Source organism: Panthera pardus, unplaced genomic scaffold (genome assembly GCF_024362965.1).
Source record: "Panthera pardus isolate Hobbes unplaced genomic scaffold, ASM2436296v1 HiC_scaffold_13, whole genome shotgun sequence".
In the NCBI taxonomy this organism is placed as follows: domain Eukaryota; kingdom Metazoa; phylum Chordata; class Mammalia; order Carnivora; family Felidae; genus Panthera; species Panthera pardus.
Window position 1 is genome coordinate 203,097,670 of NW_026526688.1, and position 16,553 is coordinate 203,114,222.

At 46.8% G+C, this 16,553-nt stretch overlaps 1 protein-coding gene across 6 annotated transcripts in view; it reads right to left on the reverse strand.

Moving 5' to 3' along the window:
* Nucleotides 1–16,553, reverse strand: part of FAM193A (family with sequence similarity 193 member A) — a 163,413-nt gene that overhangs the window by 67,548 nt on the left and 79,312 nt on the right. For 5 of the 6 annotated variants that reach the window (XM_053901764.1, XM_053901767.1, XM_053901763.1 and 2 more), the window contains exon 3: nt 383–540. In XM_053901764.1, the coding sequence (XP_053757739.1) occupies nt 383–540 (158 nt within the window). The remainder of the gene's footprint in view (nt 1–382; nt 541–16,553) is intronic. The other variant, XM_053901765.1, reaches the window with a different exon arrangement.

Sequence of the window (16,553 nt, forward strand, 5' to 3'; positions counted from 1 at the left end):
GAGGGGGGGGGGCCACCCCGACTGCCGTGGCCCCAGGTGCCCACAGCTGCCGGTCCCCGGACCCTGGACCGCTGTCCCGGGGCCCCTCCTCGCACGACGCAAGCTAACGCACCTGGCATCCCACACAGGGAACGCAGAGGCTCCCCAGGCAGCTCTCGCTCTCACTCCCCAGGAAGCCCCCGCTACCCACCCACCCCCGCCCCGTCCCGCCCTCCGCGCGGGGCGGGCCGCTGTGGCTGCGGTCCCGAGCCCCCCAAGTCCCCGCTTCTCTTCCCCTCCGCCCGCAGCAGCCGCAGTGCCGGCCTGCCCAGCATCCTGGGGCAGGGGGGCGGCTCTCGCGCTCCTCGCCTCGCCCCCCCTCCCACCCCCCCCACCCCCGTACCTGCGCTCGCTGCAGGCCTCGCAAGCACACGCGGCGTCCGAGGGGGCGGCGCCCAGCCCGGCCGAGGGCAGCGTCTGTGCGCCGAGGGCCAGCCTCCCGCCGCCCGCCTCCGGCTGCGAGCCGCCGAGAGGGGAGTGAAGAAGGAAGTCTTGGCCCTGCTTGAAAAAGACAACAGAACAGACTACGTTCAAACGTTCACGGCACAAATTTGCGATCAACGCGTCAGAAAAAGGCCTTGTAGAAACAGATTTAAACCTAGACGCTGACGAGATCCCCAACGGCCTCGCCCGGGCAACTTTTCCTGACCCCCAAGCCCTTTGCAAGCGACTGTTTCGCCTTCAGACAGCGCCACCTGATCCCGGGAAGGCCGTCCGAAAACGTCGCTCATTCTCCAGAGAAGCGCCGGGCCGGCCCCCACCCGTGGGACGGCGCTCAGGGCGCAGCCGGGGGCCCCAGCTGGGAGCCCGCCGGAAGTCGCCGGAAGTGGCTGCGCCGCGTGTTCTGAGGGACGGGGGGCTGGACACGCGAACGTTCTGGGCAGAGGCGGCGGGACGAAGCGGGCTCCGACCTCCGTGACTGGACGCCCAACAGCCGCTCCAGGGGGCAGAAATGCGACCTTTACCCCCTCCCGGGGCCCTCTCCGGTCTTGGGACGCGACCCCAACACCCACCCAGCTGGCACCCTGTCCCTCGATGACGGGACCGGAGAAGGACTCCGGTACGATGTGGGAAGTGGGCTCCTGTCGGAGAGCGGACGACCCCTGCCCCCCCGCCCCCCCGCCCCCGCCCCAGGAAGAAAGGGCACCAACAGGGCAGCCGGCCCCGCGGCCATCGCCCGCACGGCTGAGGAGAAGGGCAGAGCCGCGGGAGGGGCGCCGAAGGGAGGGCGCACGCGCGAACACCGGGCCGCAAGCCCTCCCTCGCGGGCTGTGGCGTCTGCGGGCAGACCCGTGGGGAGCGCAGAACGCCGGGCCTATCGTGCGGCCCCTGGAGTCCGGGCACCGGCGGGGCGCAGCGGGAGCCAGGGGCGGGCCAGCACTGAGGGCGGGGGCAAGCGGGACTGCGGGGTGTCTCGCAGAGTCCGCGGCACGCGGTCCCGTGCCAAGTCCCAACCGTGGCCTAGGGGGGCGGCTGTCACCAAGGAGGACCACGGACAGCCCGGCAAAGGGCAGGGGACCCGAAAATGAGGCCATTCTAATACCACCGCGACGGGAAAGGCCTGAAAAGGCTCCACAGGTCCGCAGGCGGTGCTGGCGGAAGCAGGCTGCCCCCCAAGGACAGCAGGTCCGTGCCCCTCGCGGAGGAGGTCTCCTCGCTCCTCCACCCCCATCGAACCCAACAGCAAGGCTGCCCGCCGTGCGACTCCAAGCCTCGGCGGATGCACGACCCGGGCCCAACCAGGCCACGCCCCGTCACCTGTGCCCGCCGACCGACCGTGGCGGCTCCGCCCGTGCCCGCGGCTCCTCTGCAAGTAGCAGCCAGGGTGGTGGCTGCAGCAAGAGAGACCCTGTCACCTCCCTGCACAGAACTTCCATAGCAGCTACGAACAGACTCTAACTATGTCAACACAGTCCTCGAGCCTTCCCAGGGCACACTGTTGCCCTCCTGCCACCGTACTTGTTCTCGGCTTGGAGCGCTAAGCCCCTAGCCCTGTGAATGGCCTGGCAGACGGACAGAGTTCTAGCAGGCACACCTCAGCAGAGAAACGGGGGAGCCAGGGGTCAACCTTTGGGCTCTGGGCCCCAAATGCACCCTTGCCTCCGGGGTCTGTGTGGGAGCAGCCCCGGCAAACACGCCTCCCCGGCTGCTGGCGCCGAGCGGAGCCTTGCCGGCAGGGGGCGCCGGAGGGACACTGCGGAGGCAGGGGCTCTTCCCGCCGGCCCGTCCCGTCGGAGAAGCGAGGTGGACTGAGCCCACCTGACGCGCCCTGCAGCTCCTCAGCAGCTGCTCCGCTACCCGGAGAGCCTCTTCCCAGGGGGTCCTGCCTGGCGTCGTCTCCCTAAGCTGCGTGGTAGTGGCTGCCCCCTAGATGTGCCACTGCTGGATTCTTCTGCGTTCCCTTCCCAGATGTGGCTAGTTGATCTGTTACACTTGGCTCTCCACGCAAAAGTGCCCCTGTTCAAACCACTGGTGTGGGTGCCCATCTCCTGACCTTGATCACCCCTGTTAATCTCTTATATCACAAACTGCTCTTTGAAATCCTGGTGTCTCCCTTGTTTTCCTGTTGTCACTGTGTTGTTTTTCACCTGTCTTCATCACTGGAAGCTCAGTTCCACAAGAGTGGGACCCTTTCCGTCCTGCTCACTGCTGTGCACTAGCACCTGACACACAGGACAGACTCCGAACAGCAGCCAAGAACCTGAAAAGTAACATTTCCTGGTGACAAGGGATGAAATGAGGCCTTTTAAGATAGCACATGCCCATACAGTAAATCCTTAAATGTGCCACCTTGTAGTGCTCATCTTACACAGATTTAACTTCTGTCCAAATCCAACACAGTTTAAGAGAATACAACAAAATCCAGCACTCAACAAGGTAAAATGCACAATGCCCAGCATCCAGTAACAAAACCAAGAAGAAAGAAAATATGACTCACAACCATGAGGGAAACCAATCAAGAGAAACAGAACCCAAAATAACAAAAATGATGCAACCAAGAGACAAGAATCTCAAACTGGTGATTATAAACTCTGTAAGTTTCAGAAAGTAGAGGAAAACAGAAAACACAAGAGCAGCAAGTGAAAATGTAAAACATAAGCAAATGGAACTTCTAGAAATGAAAACATAAGCTGTCTTACAACAGAGTATCAATAAATCTGAAGTAATAATCCCAAATGAGGTACAGCAACAAGACTGAAAAAAAACAAACGAAGCATTTCTAAAACAAAAGTCAAGATGTCTAACATGCAGGTAATGGCATCCCAGAATAAAAGGCTGTATAAAGAAATAGCTGAAAATTTCCCACATTTGAGGAGACCATAAACTGGCATATCTTAAAAGCTCATCTAATCCCAAGCACAATTAACAGAAAGCAAACCACACCAAGGCACATCAGAGTGAAACTGCCAAAAAGCAACAATGGGGTGCAAATCGGAGAAGCAGGCAGAGGAAAACATCCCTTCTGCACACAGGAGCAAAGACAAGAATGGCAACATGCTTCCGACAGAAATAGGGAAGCCAGCAAAGAAATGACCAACAACCTAGAATTCTTAGCAAAAACAACTTTTTAAAATGAAGGCAAAGGAAAAGTTTTCAAACAAACAGCAGTTCCCCGGCACTACAGGAAATGTTAAAGGCAGAAGAGCGCAGGTGAATGGTGTGAAGAACACCAAGCTTATAAAGGGGAGTAGAGGGAAAGGACAAGGACTTTTCTCGTTTATTAAGTCTTTTAAAAAGATAATTAACTATTTAAAGCTAAAGTAATAAAAATGTACGGTAAACGCTATATTTGTATGAGAAAAGCAGATGACTATACAGACACTGGTAGAGCTCAGAGTACAACTTTTTAAGGCTCTTAACACTACATGTTAAGCATATAATATTCTTTGAAAGTAGAGGTTGAAAAGTTGAAGATACATATTGTGAATTCTGGAACCACTAAAAGTAATGAAACATAGCAAAACCAAAAGGCAACCAACGCAACAGGAGAAGATATTTGCAAACGACGTATCAGATAACAGGGTTAGTGTCCAAAATCTATAAAGAACTTATCAAACTCAACACCCAAAACCAAATAATCCAGTGAAGAAATGGGCAGACGACATGAATAGACACTTCTCCAAAGAAGACATCCAGATAGCCAACCGACACATGAAAAAATGCTCAACATCACTCATCATCAGGGAACTACAAATCAAAACCACAATGAGATACCCCATCACACCTGTCAGAATGGCTAACATTAACAACTCAGGCAACAACAGATGTTGGCGAGGATGCAGAGAAAGAAGATCTCTTTTGCACTGTTGGCGGGAATGCAAGCTGGTGCAGCCACTCTGGAGAACAGTATGGAGGTTCCTCAAAAAACTAAAACTAGAACTACCCTACGACCCAGCAATTGCTCTACTAGGCATTTATCCAAAGGATACAGGTGTGCTGTTTCAAAGGGGCACATGCACCCCCATGTTTATAGCAGCACCATCAACAATAGCCAAAGTATGGAAAGAGCCCAAATGTCCATCGATGGATGAATGGATAAAGAAGATGTGGTATGTATGTGCGTGTGTGTGCGTGCGCGCGCACACACACATACACACACACACACACACACACACACACACACTGGAGTATTACTCAGCAATCAAAAAGAATGAAATCTTGCCATTTGCAACTACGTGGATGGAACTGGAGGGTATTATGCTAAGCGAAATTAGTGAGAGAAAAAAATATATGACTTCCCTCATATGAGGGAGGACTTTAAGATACAAAACAGATGAACATAAAAGAAGGGAAGCAAAAATAATATAAAAACAGGGAGGGGGACAAACCATAAGAGACTCTTGAATATGGAGAACAAACAGAGGGTTACTGGAGGGGTTCTGGGAAGGGGGATGGGCTATATGGGGTAAGGGACATTAAGCAATCTACTCCTGAAATCAATGTTGCACTATATGCTAACTAACTTGAATGTGAATTAAAAAAATAAACTAAATTAAAAATTTTTTAAGAAGAAAAAAAATGAAACAAAGTAATAGGTAATAAGCCAAGAGGAGGTAAAATAGAACCATAAAAAGTATTCAACTAATCGAAAAGAAAAGAAGGAACAGGAAGGAAAGAGTAGCAAACAACAGACGGGAAAAAATAGAAAAAAAAAAAGACGGTAGAGTTATATCCAAACATATCAATAATGACATGAAATAGAAATAGTTAAATTTTCCAACTGTTAGAAGATAGATTGGATTAAAAAACAAGATCCACTGCGCTTTCTACAGCAGATTATAAAGACAAATTGGTTAAAAATTAAGGTTGGGAAACATACTGAATGCAAATACTAACCAAAAAAGGCTGGGTGGCTCCATGAGCCACCGTACTAAAGCTGGCTTTAGTATGAGGAATGTTAGCAGCAATGAATGAAGGGTATGATGATGATGAAGACAAAATTAATAATAATAACAACATGACTGATTTAACAAGAAGCAGTAACAGTGGTAAATAAGCATGCCAATAACAGAGCTCAAAATACATGGAGCAGGAATTAAAAGGAGAAATGCGTAGGGACACCTGGGTGGCTCCGTTGGTTAAGTTCCAGACTTCAGCTCAGGTCATGATTTCACAGCTCGTGGGTTCGAGCCCCGTGTCGGGCTCTGTGCTGACAGCTCAGACAGAGCCTGGCACCTGCTTCAGATTCTGTGTCTGCCTCTCTCTCTGCCCCTCCCCAGCTCATGCTCTCTCTCTGCCTCAAAAATAAATAAAAACATTTTTAAAAATTAAAAAAAAAAAAAAAAAAAAAAGAACAAAGCCAGAGAACCTCTACATAATTTCATGACTTACTCTAAAAAGCTTAAGGAACCAAGACTTTTAAGGTACTAACAAAAGGATGAGTAATATATGTAAAGTGGAAAACAGAGTCCAGAAGTAGACCCATACATTCAGTACCAACTGATTTTTTACAATGATGCCAAGCTAATTTAACAAGGAAAAATAGTATTTTCAGCAAATAGTTCTGAAACAAATGGATATCGACATAAAAAAAGGATGAACCTCAACCTTACTTTACAAAAGATACAAAATTTCACTCAAAATAGATCACAGATCAGGGCGCCTGGGTGGCTCAGTTGGTTAAGTGTCCAACTTTCGCTCAGGTCATAATCTCACGATGTGTGGGTTTGAGCCCCACGTCGGGCTCTGTGCTGACAGCTCAAAGCGTGGAGCCTGTTTCAGATTCTGTGTCTCCCTCTCTCTCTGCCCCTCCCCCCACTCATGCACATGATAGCCCGCGTTCTCTCGCTCTCTGTCAAAAATAAATAAACATTGGGGCGCCTGGGTGGCTCATGGCTCAGTCGGTTAAGCGGCCGACTTTGGCTCAGGCCATGATCTCGCGGTCCGTGAGTTCGAGCCCCACGTCAGGCTCTGTGCTGACAGCTCAGAGCCTGGAGCCTGTTTCAGATTCTGTGTCTCCCTCTCTCTGACCCTCCCCTGTTCATGCTCTGTCTCTCCTTGTCTCAAAAATAAATTAATGTTAAAAAAAAAAAAATTTTTTTTTTTAAAAATAAATGAACATTAAAAAAAATAAACATTGTAAAAAATTTACAGAAGATACAAAATTTCACTCAAAATGGATCACAGATCGGCGCGCCGGGGTGGCTCAGTAGGTCAAGCGTCTGACTTCGGCTCAGGTCATGATCTCACAGTTCTTGGGTTCAAGCCCCACATTGGACTCTGGGCTGACAGCCTGAAGCCTGCTTCAGATTCTGTGTCTCCCTCTCTCTCTGCCTCTCCCCTGCTCATGCTCTCTCTCTCTCTCTCAAAAATAAGTAAACATTTAAAATAAAAAAAAGGAGGGGAGGGTGGGTGATGGGTATTGAGGAGGGCACCTTTTGGGATGAGCACTAGGTGTTGTATGGAAACCAATATGACAACAAACTTCATATACTGAAAAAAAATAAAATAAAAAAATTAAATTAAATTAAATTTAAAAAAGGATCACAGACCAAATATATGGGCTCAAAACAGAAGTCATTTAGAAAAAACCACAGGGCAAAAAAATCTTTATAACCCTGGGTAGCAAAGATTACTTACATAGAACACAAAAAACCCAAATCACTTAAAAATTGATACACTGGGGGCTCCTGGCTCGGTCAGTTAAGCATCCAACTCTTGATTTCAGCTCAGGTCATGATCTCAAGGTCGTGGGATCAAGCCCCATGTTGGGCTCCATGCTGAGTGTATAGCCTACTTGGGATTCTCTCTCTGCCCCTCCCTCGCTTGGATGTGCGCACGCCCATGTGTTCTCTCTCTCTCTCTCCCTCTCTCTCTCTCTCAAATTATTTTTAAAACATTGATAAACTGGACTTGATAGAAATTTAAAATTTTGCTTTTCAAAGAATAGTGTTATACAATGAGAAGGCAAGCCACACACTGGGAGGAAATATTTGAAAAATGTACCTGACGAAAGGCTTGTATTCAGAATATACTATAGAGATCTGTGACAATTCAATAATAATAAGAAATAACCTAATTAAAAACAGGCAAAAGATTTGAAGAGCCACATCACCAAAGGGATACAGATGGAAAATAAGTACAAGAAAAGATGTTCATCAGGTCATTAAGAAAATACCAGTTAAAACCCTGAGATGCACTATAAAGCCACTAGAATGGCCACAATTAAGGACTGTGAATGTATCCAGCCTTGGTGAGGACACAGATTAACAGGAACTCTCATACGTGGCTGGAAAACAGTACAAGCACTTTGAAAAATTCCAAGACAGATCCTTAAAATGTTAACTACACCTAGCAATTTCACTCCTAGGTATTTAACAAGGAGAAATGAACTATGTCCACACAAAGACTTGTACTCAAATGTTACCAGTGGCTGTACCGTTAATAGCAAACCCAAAAAACATAAATGTCCTTTTACTGGTGAATGGATAAGGAATACTACTCAGAAATAAAAAAGAATTAACTATGGATACATAAAACAACGGAGAGGAGTTTCAAAATCATTACATTAAGCAAGAAAAGCCAACGACCACCACCTGGACGATGTATCTGTGAGGCTCAGTTCTGTCGGCCCAATCTGACAGCTCTGAGTGGTAGTGACAACCTGTATCAGCAACCACTCTCATGATGTTCACCATGAAGGAACTTGATATGTCTGTATTAGGAACCAAGACCCAACAGGGCAAACATTCAAGATACAAACAAATATTAGCAAACTCTTGAATGGCCGGTTTAAATTGAGACTATATGCCTTGGTAAGACCCACAGGCACATAACTGCTGGAGAATCAGGCTCCTTAGTATAAAATGCAAGACTTATGTTTTAATGACATATTTGAGAACACGGACACAATTGCTAATGTCCAGAATCAAAAGGAAGGCTTTAAAATAAGCAACCTTCGGGGTACCTGGGTGACTCAGTCAGTTGAGTATCCAGCTCTTGATTTCGGTTCACATCATAATCTCACAGTTCACAGGTTCAAGGCATGTATCAGGCTCCCGTGCTGACAGTGTAGAGTCTGCTTGGGATATTCTCTTCCTCCCTCCCTCCCTCCCTCTCTCTCTCTCCCCCTCCCCTGCTCGCTCATGCACTCTCTCCCAATAAACAAAAATAAAATAAAATAAACTTGTAAACAAAAAAACCTGCCAAGTCTTCCTTGTGGCAGGATGCCTGAGTGTGACACAGACCTCTTCAAAGAAAACAATTTTGGGGGCACCTGGGTGGCTCAGTCCACTGAGTGTCCAACTTCAGCTAAAATCATGATCTCATGGTTTGTGGGTTTGAGCACCGCATCAGGCTCTGTGCTGACAGTTCAGAGCCCGGAACCTGCTTCAGATTCTCTGTCTCCCTCGCTCTCTGCCCCTACCCCACTCATGCACGCGCGCACGCTCTCTCTCTCTCTCTCAAAAATAAACAGTAAAAAAATTTTAATAAAAAATTTTTAAAAATAAAGAGACAGATGAATGATTAACTGAAACCAAATTGCTAAATTCAACACAGGCCTGGTTCTGACTACTAAGGAGCAGACTGTTTTGAGTTACGCCTATATCCTCGCAGGTCTCTTTCTACAAAACACCTTGACCACCCCACCTCTCTGCCTGTCTGAATTTCTCCTGCACAGAGCAGGCCATACATTCGTGGGTCTCTGCTTGGCCTCAGCGAAGAATGTTAAACATTAAGATAACCTCTGTTCCTTCCTCAGTAGCCTTGACAAGCAGTGCACCCAGGCCCACCAGGTCACAGAAGTCAGGAACAAGGCCCTCCCATACACAGCAGGCCCTCCAAAGATCTGAACATGTCCTCCCCCATTATCAGAATACAAACAAAATATTGTGAACTCTACTGTGCAGGAAGAGTATTTGTAAATGTTCTGAGGTCCTAAAACATTACCTTTGGATATAAATTAAAGGTAAGCTTGTTCCTTTCATTCAAAAACTATCCCTAGGGGCGCCTGGGTGGCGCAGTCGGTTATGCGTCCGACTTCAGCCAGGTCACGATCTCGCGGTCTGTGAGTTCGAGCCCCGCGTCAGGCTCTGGGCTGATGGCTCAGAGCCTGGAGCCTGTTTCCGATTCTGTGTCTCCCTCTCTCTCTGCCCCTCCCCCGTTCATGCTCTGTCTCTCTCTGTCCCAAAAATAAATAAAAAACGTTGGAAAAAAAAAAAAAAAAAAAAACTATCCCTAGGGTCTATTATTCTGTGCTGAGCTTGTGCAGACACCCTGACTTTGGGGGGGGGGGGGGGGGGGGGGGTGGCGCGGGCAGGGAGACAGGAGCCAGGACAAAGTGGCTGGGGTGGATGCATGCACGTGTCCAGTGGAAGGAACAGTGCATCTCGGGCGGGGGGGCTGTTGAGCCAAGTGGACACCCCGGAGGCCCAGCTTCTGCTGAGCCTATGCAGCCACCCTGACCCTTCCCAAGCAGCCCTGCCACCCTGTTCTCCTTGTCCAACACAGGGGGTGCTGCTGAGGGGGGCAATGTCTGCGCCTTCAACAGGGACTCAGGCCACAACCTGGACACCCTGACAGCTCACTGTTCTCATTTCTCAAGAAGACCATGTAAAAACCTTACCCACTCCCCAGTTTCTTCCCATCCTATGAAATCCAGTCTCCCTCTCAAAAAAAATGTTATAAAAAAGATTTCTGACAGTAATTTTCTCAACTTCCACGTTCCCCACCCCACCTTACTTGCACCCCTATGCAGCCTTGCCTGAGAATCCCATCTCAACAGAAAGATGAGTCTTCTAGAAAGAGATCCCAGGTCTCCCATCCTAGTGGGACCTCAGGGGTACCACCATTTCTCTGCCTTACTCTTTCCCACCCCCAAACAATTTCAAAGTCTGCCTACCCAATGCTAAGTGTGGGCAAGAATATGGTAACTGGAACTCAAACACTACTGGCAGGGATAGAAACTGGAATGATCACTTGGGAAACTGCTATTATCTTATAAATGTAATAAACATTTGAACTACCTACAACCCAGCAATGCTACTGCATAAACAAACACCATGATAAGTAATTTTACGTGTCAACTCGACTGGGCTAAGAGGTAACAGACAGCTAGTAAAACATTATTTTCGGGTGTGTTTGTGAGGGTGTCTCTGGAAGAGATGAGCATTTGAATTGGTAGGCTGAATAAAAACGATCCCCTCACCAGTGAGGGTGGGTATCATCTGTTCTACTGAGGGTCACAGGACAAAAGGGGAAGGGCCAACTGACTCCCCGCTTCAGCTGAGACACCCCCGCCTCCTGCCCTCGGATGTCAGCAGTCCTGGTTCTCTGGCTTTCCAACTCAGACCAAGACTCACACCACTGTCACCTGGTTCTCAGGCCTTTGGACTCAGACTGAATGACACCAGCAGCTTTCCTGGGTCTCCAGCCTGCAGGTAACAGACTGTGGGACTTATGGGCCCCCATAACCACATGAGCCAATCCCTATAATAAATCTCCTTCTCTCTCCTTCCTTCCTTCCTTCCCCTCTCTTCCTCCTTCCTTTTCTCTTTCCCTCTCTCTCTCTCTCTCCCCCTCTCTCAATCCCTCTCTTTCCTGTTGGTTCTCTTCTCTGGAGAATCCTAACCAACACACACTCTTAACAAAACCCTTACAAATGAGTAACTGGAGACAGGTATACAAATGCCCTGGCAGCATTTTTAACAATCACTGATAATTGTGTAAAAAAAAAAAAAAAAAAAAAAAAGCAAAACTGTGTATCTTTCAACAAATTATTGATGAATAAATTATATACAGTAACATATTGAATTGTATGTGAATCACAGATGAATTACATTTGTGAATAAGTGCAGCTACCCAGACAGCATGAGGAATCTTACAAACAAAGACACAGAGGCAACATAAACATACACCATTTTCATAAAGATCAGAAATAAGCAAAATTAAATTATTAGAGATACACGTATAGGCAATATAATTGTTAAAGGAATTTTTAAATAAGGGAATGATAAATATAAAATTCAAGGATGGTGGCTACCTCAGAAGGGGAGGAGGGAAGATGGGGAAGGCAAAACCCAGAAAGGTGCTTGAGTATCTGGAACGGCCTGGTTTAATGCTGACTGGTGCTCATTTTACTACCCTTCATAACATGCTTATTATACACATATTCATACATAGCTGTCTCAACTATTATAACAAAAAATGAAATTTAATGGGGGGGGAGGGGAATGCCTCTCCCTGACTACCAGCTCTTTCCTTCCAGATTTAAATGCTCTCAGCCCCTCCTCCAGCTCCCCTTTCTCTCTGGATCTGCTCTCCCTGCCTTCACAGTCAAGCATCTTCAAAATCAGCACCTTAAGTTGACTTTCTCAGCTTCCTCACCAATACTTTTATTCTTCACACAGCTCAGTCTGGCTTCTACTCCCACACTTCCACTGACATGAATCTAGCAAAGGTCAGATACAATCTCTTTGTTGTCACATTCAACACTTGAGATCTTTTCTTGGTTAACTTTTTAAAATGTCTGTTAGGAGGGCAGTTGCAGACAGTCCTCCATGGGTCTCTCCTGGTCTTGATGGATCTACCAGGGCTGTAAACCTCTGCCTATTCTCTCCTGTCCCTCCCCGCTGGGCCATTTCTCAGCATTTATGAAGCAGATAACCTTGAGACAAAGTGCAGGAGTGCTTACTGCCCACTATAAAAATGACAGATCCGGGGGCGCCTGGTGGCTCAGTCGGTTAAGCATCCGACTTCAGCTCAGGTCATGATCTCACAGTGTGTGAGTTCGAGCCCCGCACTGGGCTCTGTGCTGACAGCTCAGAGCCTGGAGCCTGCTTGAGATTCTGTGTCTCCCTCTCTCTCTGCCCCTTCTCTGCTCATGCTCTTTCTCTGTCTCAAAAATAAATAAAAACATTTAAAAAAATTAAAAAAAAAAAAATGACAGATCCCCAAACTCAGTGCTCCTTCACCCTGACCAACATAAACTCACTGTACCCACAACATGTACGTAGGCCTCTCCACTTCACAGACATGGGATTTGGGGAAGGGAAGAGAACAAGGCGGGTGGACATGGTCATGCTCGTGATGGCTGCTGCACTGTGAGCAATAAAGTCTGCAGTCTCTGACCCAGGAGTCTCGTGTCCCCTCTAACAGCCATGAAAGACTAAAAAAGTAGCTTATCACCTTCAAGTAGGGCAAAAAATCAAATCTCAGGCCCAACCACCACTGACCACACACATCATCCTTCAAATGACTACCTTCACTGGGCGCCTGGGTGGCTCAGCTGATGAAGCATCAACTTTTTATTTTAGCTCGGGTCATGATCTCGTGGTTCCTGAAGCTCCACTTCCTGAGATCGAGCCCTGTGCTGACAGTATAGAGCCTGCTTGGGATTCTCTCTCTCCCTCTCTGCCTCTCCCCTGCTCATGCACACTGTGCTCTGTCTCTCAAAATAAATAAATGAATAAACATTAAAACGACTGTCTTCACTCACTTCTGCTTATCACACTTGCTTGTTTTTCTTTTTCTCTGATGTCTACTTTACATCTCTGTCTCAAATATCAGGTGTTCCCTAGAAGTGCCTCCTTAATATTCCACTTCTCACTCAGCCCACGATCCTGGGTGTTGTGCCAGTAACCAAGGTTGAGAAGGTGAGTAAAAGGCATCTGTGTGGAGTCTTTTAATGAGTGTTGCAGGACTACCCGGCAATACAGAAAACATCTGAGACAAACAGACTGTAATTTGAAATTGCAACTCTCGGGAACAACAACAACAACAACAAAAGATTGGGATTCCAGTTGAAAAAAGTAAGATCAAAGACCTGAGTCATAAAATAGGGGTCTTGCAATGTCCATTCAATTAGCAACTTAAAAAGTCAATTACATCTCTACTGACAAAGTTAGATGAGGAAGAATGTAGGCCTCATTTAAAACAGAACAAGCAGGGGCGCCTTGGTGGCTCAATCAGTTAAGCATCTGCCTTCGACTCAGGTCATGATCTCACGATTCATGGGTTCCAGCCCTGCATAGGGCTCTCTGCTCTCTCAACTCACTTCAGATCCTCTGTCCCCCTCTCTCTCTCTGCCCCTCTCCCACTTGCGTGCACATGCTCTCTCTCAAAAATAAATAAATAAAAACTTAAAAACAATAGAATAGAATAAGCAAAAGTCAAATACCTAGGGGTAAACCTTTTTTTTAAAGGAACAATGGTATAACACAGAAAAATATAAAACACTTATAAATAGGAAAAATAAATAAATAGGAAAAATAATCAATGGGATTATTAGATTATTGAGAATATTAGAAAGAAGTTAATTTTCCTACTACTGACTTATAAACACAGTGCAATCCCAGTCAAATCCTAAGAGGGTTTTTTTTTGTGTGTGGAAGTTGGCAAGATAATTTTCAATTATACAGAAATGCAAGTAACAAAGAATAAGACATTTTTGAAGAATACAAGGTAAGAGGACTTTCTGAAAATGAGATTTATTACAAAACTACAGTAATTAAGACAGCATGCTATTGGCACAAGGACAAACAAAGCAATGGAACAACACAGAGCCCAGAAATACATCCACACATACATGGACGCTTCAGTTACAACAAAGTGGGGGCAGGGAGCAGGAGGGGGCAACAGTTGTTTCAATAAATGCTGCCAGTAAACTGAATTTCCACACAGAAGTAAACCTAACTCGACCTTTACCTCACACCGTTTAAAAATTTAATTTCAATCCCAGGAGGGTTGCAGGTCTGAACGTGAAAGGCGAAACAATAACAACACAGGACTGTGCTGTTCACTGCAACAGCCCCTAGTCATACGTGCCCCCTGAGCCCATGACATGTGAGCATCCTAAGTGATGTGGGCTGTACACGTAAGATACACAAAGGATTATGAGTATTCAGGAGGCAACAGATTGAAAATATCTCCTTTATATTTTTTATATTGAGTAAAGGATGAAATGAAAGTTTGGATCCACTGAGAAAAAAAATGTGACATGTGGCTACTAAAATATTAAAATTACTCACATGGTGGCTTGCACTGTCATTCACACATTTCTTTGGACACTAATAGAAAATACAAACGATCTCGTGATAGGAAAAACCATTAATAAACAGGACTAAACAAAGCAGTAACTACTAAGGAAAAATTTGAGAAATCTGACTAGATTAAAAATGCTCATCAAAAGACACTATAGGGGCACCTGGGTGGCTCAGTCAGTTAAGCATCCAACTTCAGCCCAGGTCATGATCTCACCGTTCATGAGTTCAAGCCCCGCATCAGGCTCTGTGCTGATAGCTCAGAGCCTGGAGCCTGCTTCGGATTCTCTGTTTCCCTCTTTCTCGGCCCCTCCCTAGCTCAAGCTCACTCTAGAGCTCTCTCTCTCTCTCTCTCTGTCAAAAATAAATTAACTTTAAAAAAAAATTTAAAAAGACACTATCGAGGCACCTGGGTGGCTCAGTCAGTTAAGCCTCTGACTTCGGCTCAGGTCATGATCTCACAGTTCATGGGCTCGAGCCCCACATCAGGCTCTGTGCTGACAGCTCAGAGCCTGGAGCCTGCTTCGGATTCTGTGTCTCTCTCTACCTCTCTGCCTCTACCCTGCTCGTGCTCTGTCTCTGTCAAGAATAAATAAATATTTAAAAAAAAATTTTTTTTAAAGACACTATAAACAGTGAAAAGGGAAGCAAAAGAGGCACCTGGTACCTGTGATGCATAAAGCCAACAAAGGGCTCGTAATCAACACGCATAAAGAAGTCCCATGTATCTATAAGAAAAAGACAAATACGGTCATTTCCCCTTATCAGCAAGGAATACGTTACATGATCTCCGGTGGATGCCTAAATTCCTGAATATTCTATACCCTATCTATGCGGTGTTTTTTCCTACACTTTCACACCTATGATAAAGTTTAATTTATGAATGAAGCACAGCCAAGAGATTAACAACAAAAACTGATAATAAACTAGAGCAACTGTAACAACACACTGTAATAAAAGTTGGGTGAATGTGCTGTTTCTCTCTCAAAATGTCTTACTGTCCTGCCCTCACCCTTCTTCTCGCAATGATGTGAGATGATGAAGTGCCCACGTGTGGACATGAAGTAAGGTGAGTGACGTGGGCGCTGTGACCTAGCATCAGGCTACCGCTGACCTCCTGACCACACGTCGGGAGGAGGATCACCTGCGTCTAGACTGGCCAATTGTGGGAACTGAGACCATGGAAAGGGGAACCACAGATAGGGGGACCCCTGTACTCCGGTGGAACAGTGGTTCTTTGAACGTGGTCCATGGACCCCTGGCAGTCCTGAGCACCTTTTCAGCAAGTCCACTAGTGAAAGCTATTTTCACATAAACATCTGGGTGTCATTTGCCTTTTCCCTGTGTCGACATTTGCACTGGTGGGCATAACTGTCAGTACCTTGGCAAGAACGAAAGTCGCACAACAAAGTGTACTAGGAGTCACTGTCCTTCACTTCCACGCACTTAGTTTTAAAAAGGCCAGTTCCACTGGGGTGCCCGGTGACACAGTTAAGCGTCTGACTCTTGACCTCGGCTCAGGTCATGATCTCACAGTTTGTGAGTTCAAGCCCTGCATTGGGCTCTGTGCTAATAGTGTGGAGTCTGCTTGGGATTCTGTCTCTCCTCTCTGCCCCTCCCCGACTTGTGTGCGTGTATGCACACTCGCTCTCTCTCTCTCAAAATAAATGAACATAATAAAAATAAATAAACTGGGGCACCTGAGTGCCTCAGTTGGTTCAGTGTCTGACTTCGGCTCAGATCATGATCTCACGGTTCAAGGGTTCAAGCCCCCCACATTGGGCTCTGTGCTGACAGCTCAGAGCCTGGAGCCTGCTTCGGATTCTGTGTCTCCCTCTCTCTCTGCCCCTCCCCTGTTCATGCTTTCTCTCTCTCTCTCTCTCAAAATAAATAAACATTAAAAAAAAGTTCTTTTAATAGGGGCGCCTGGGTGGCTCAGTCAGTTAAGCATCCAACTTGGGCTCAGGTCATGATCTCACGGTTCGTGGGTTCAAGCCCCACGTCGGGCTCTGTGCTGACGGCTCGGAGCCTGGA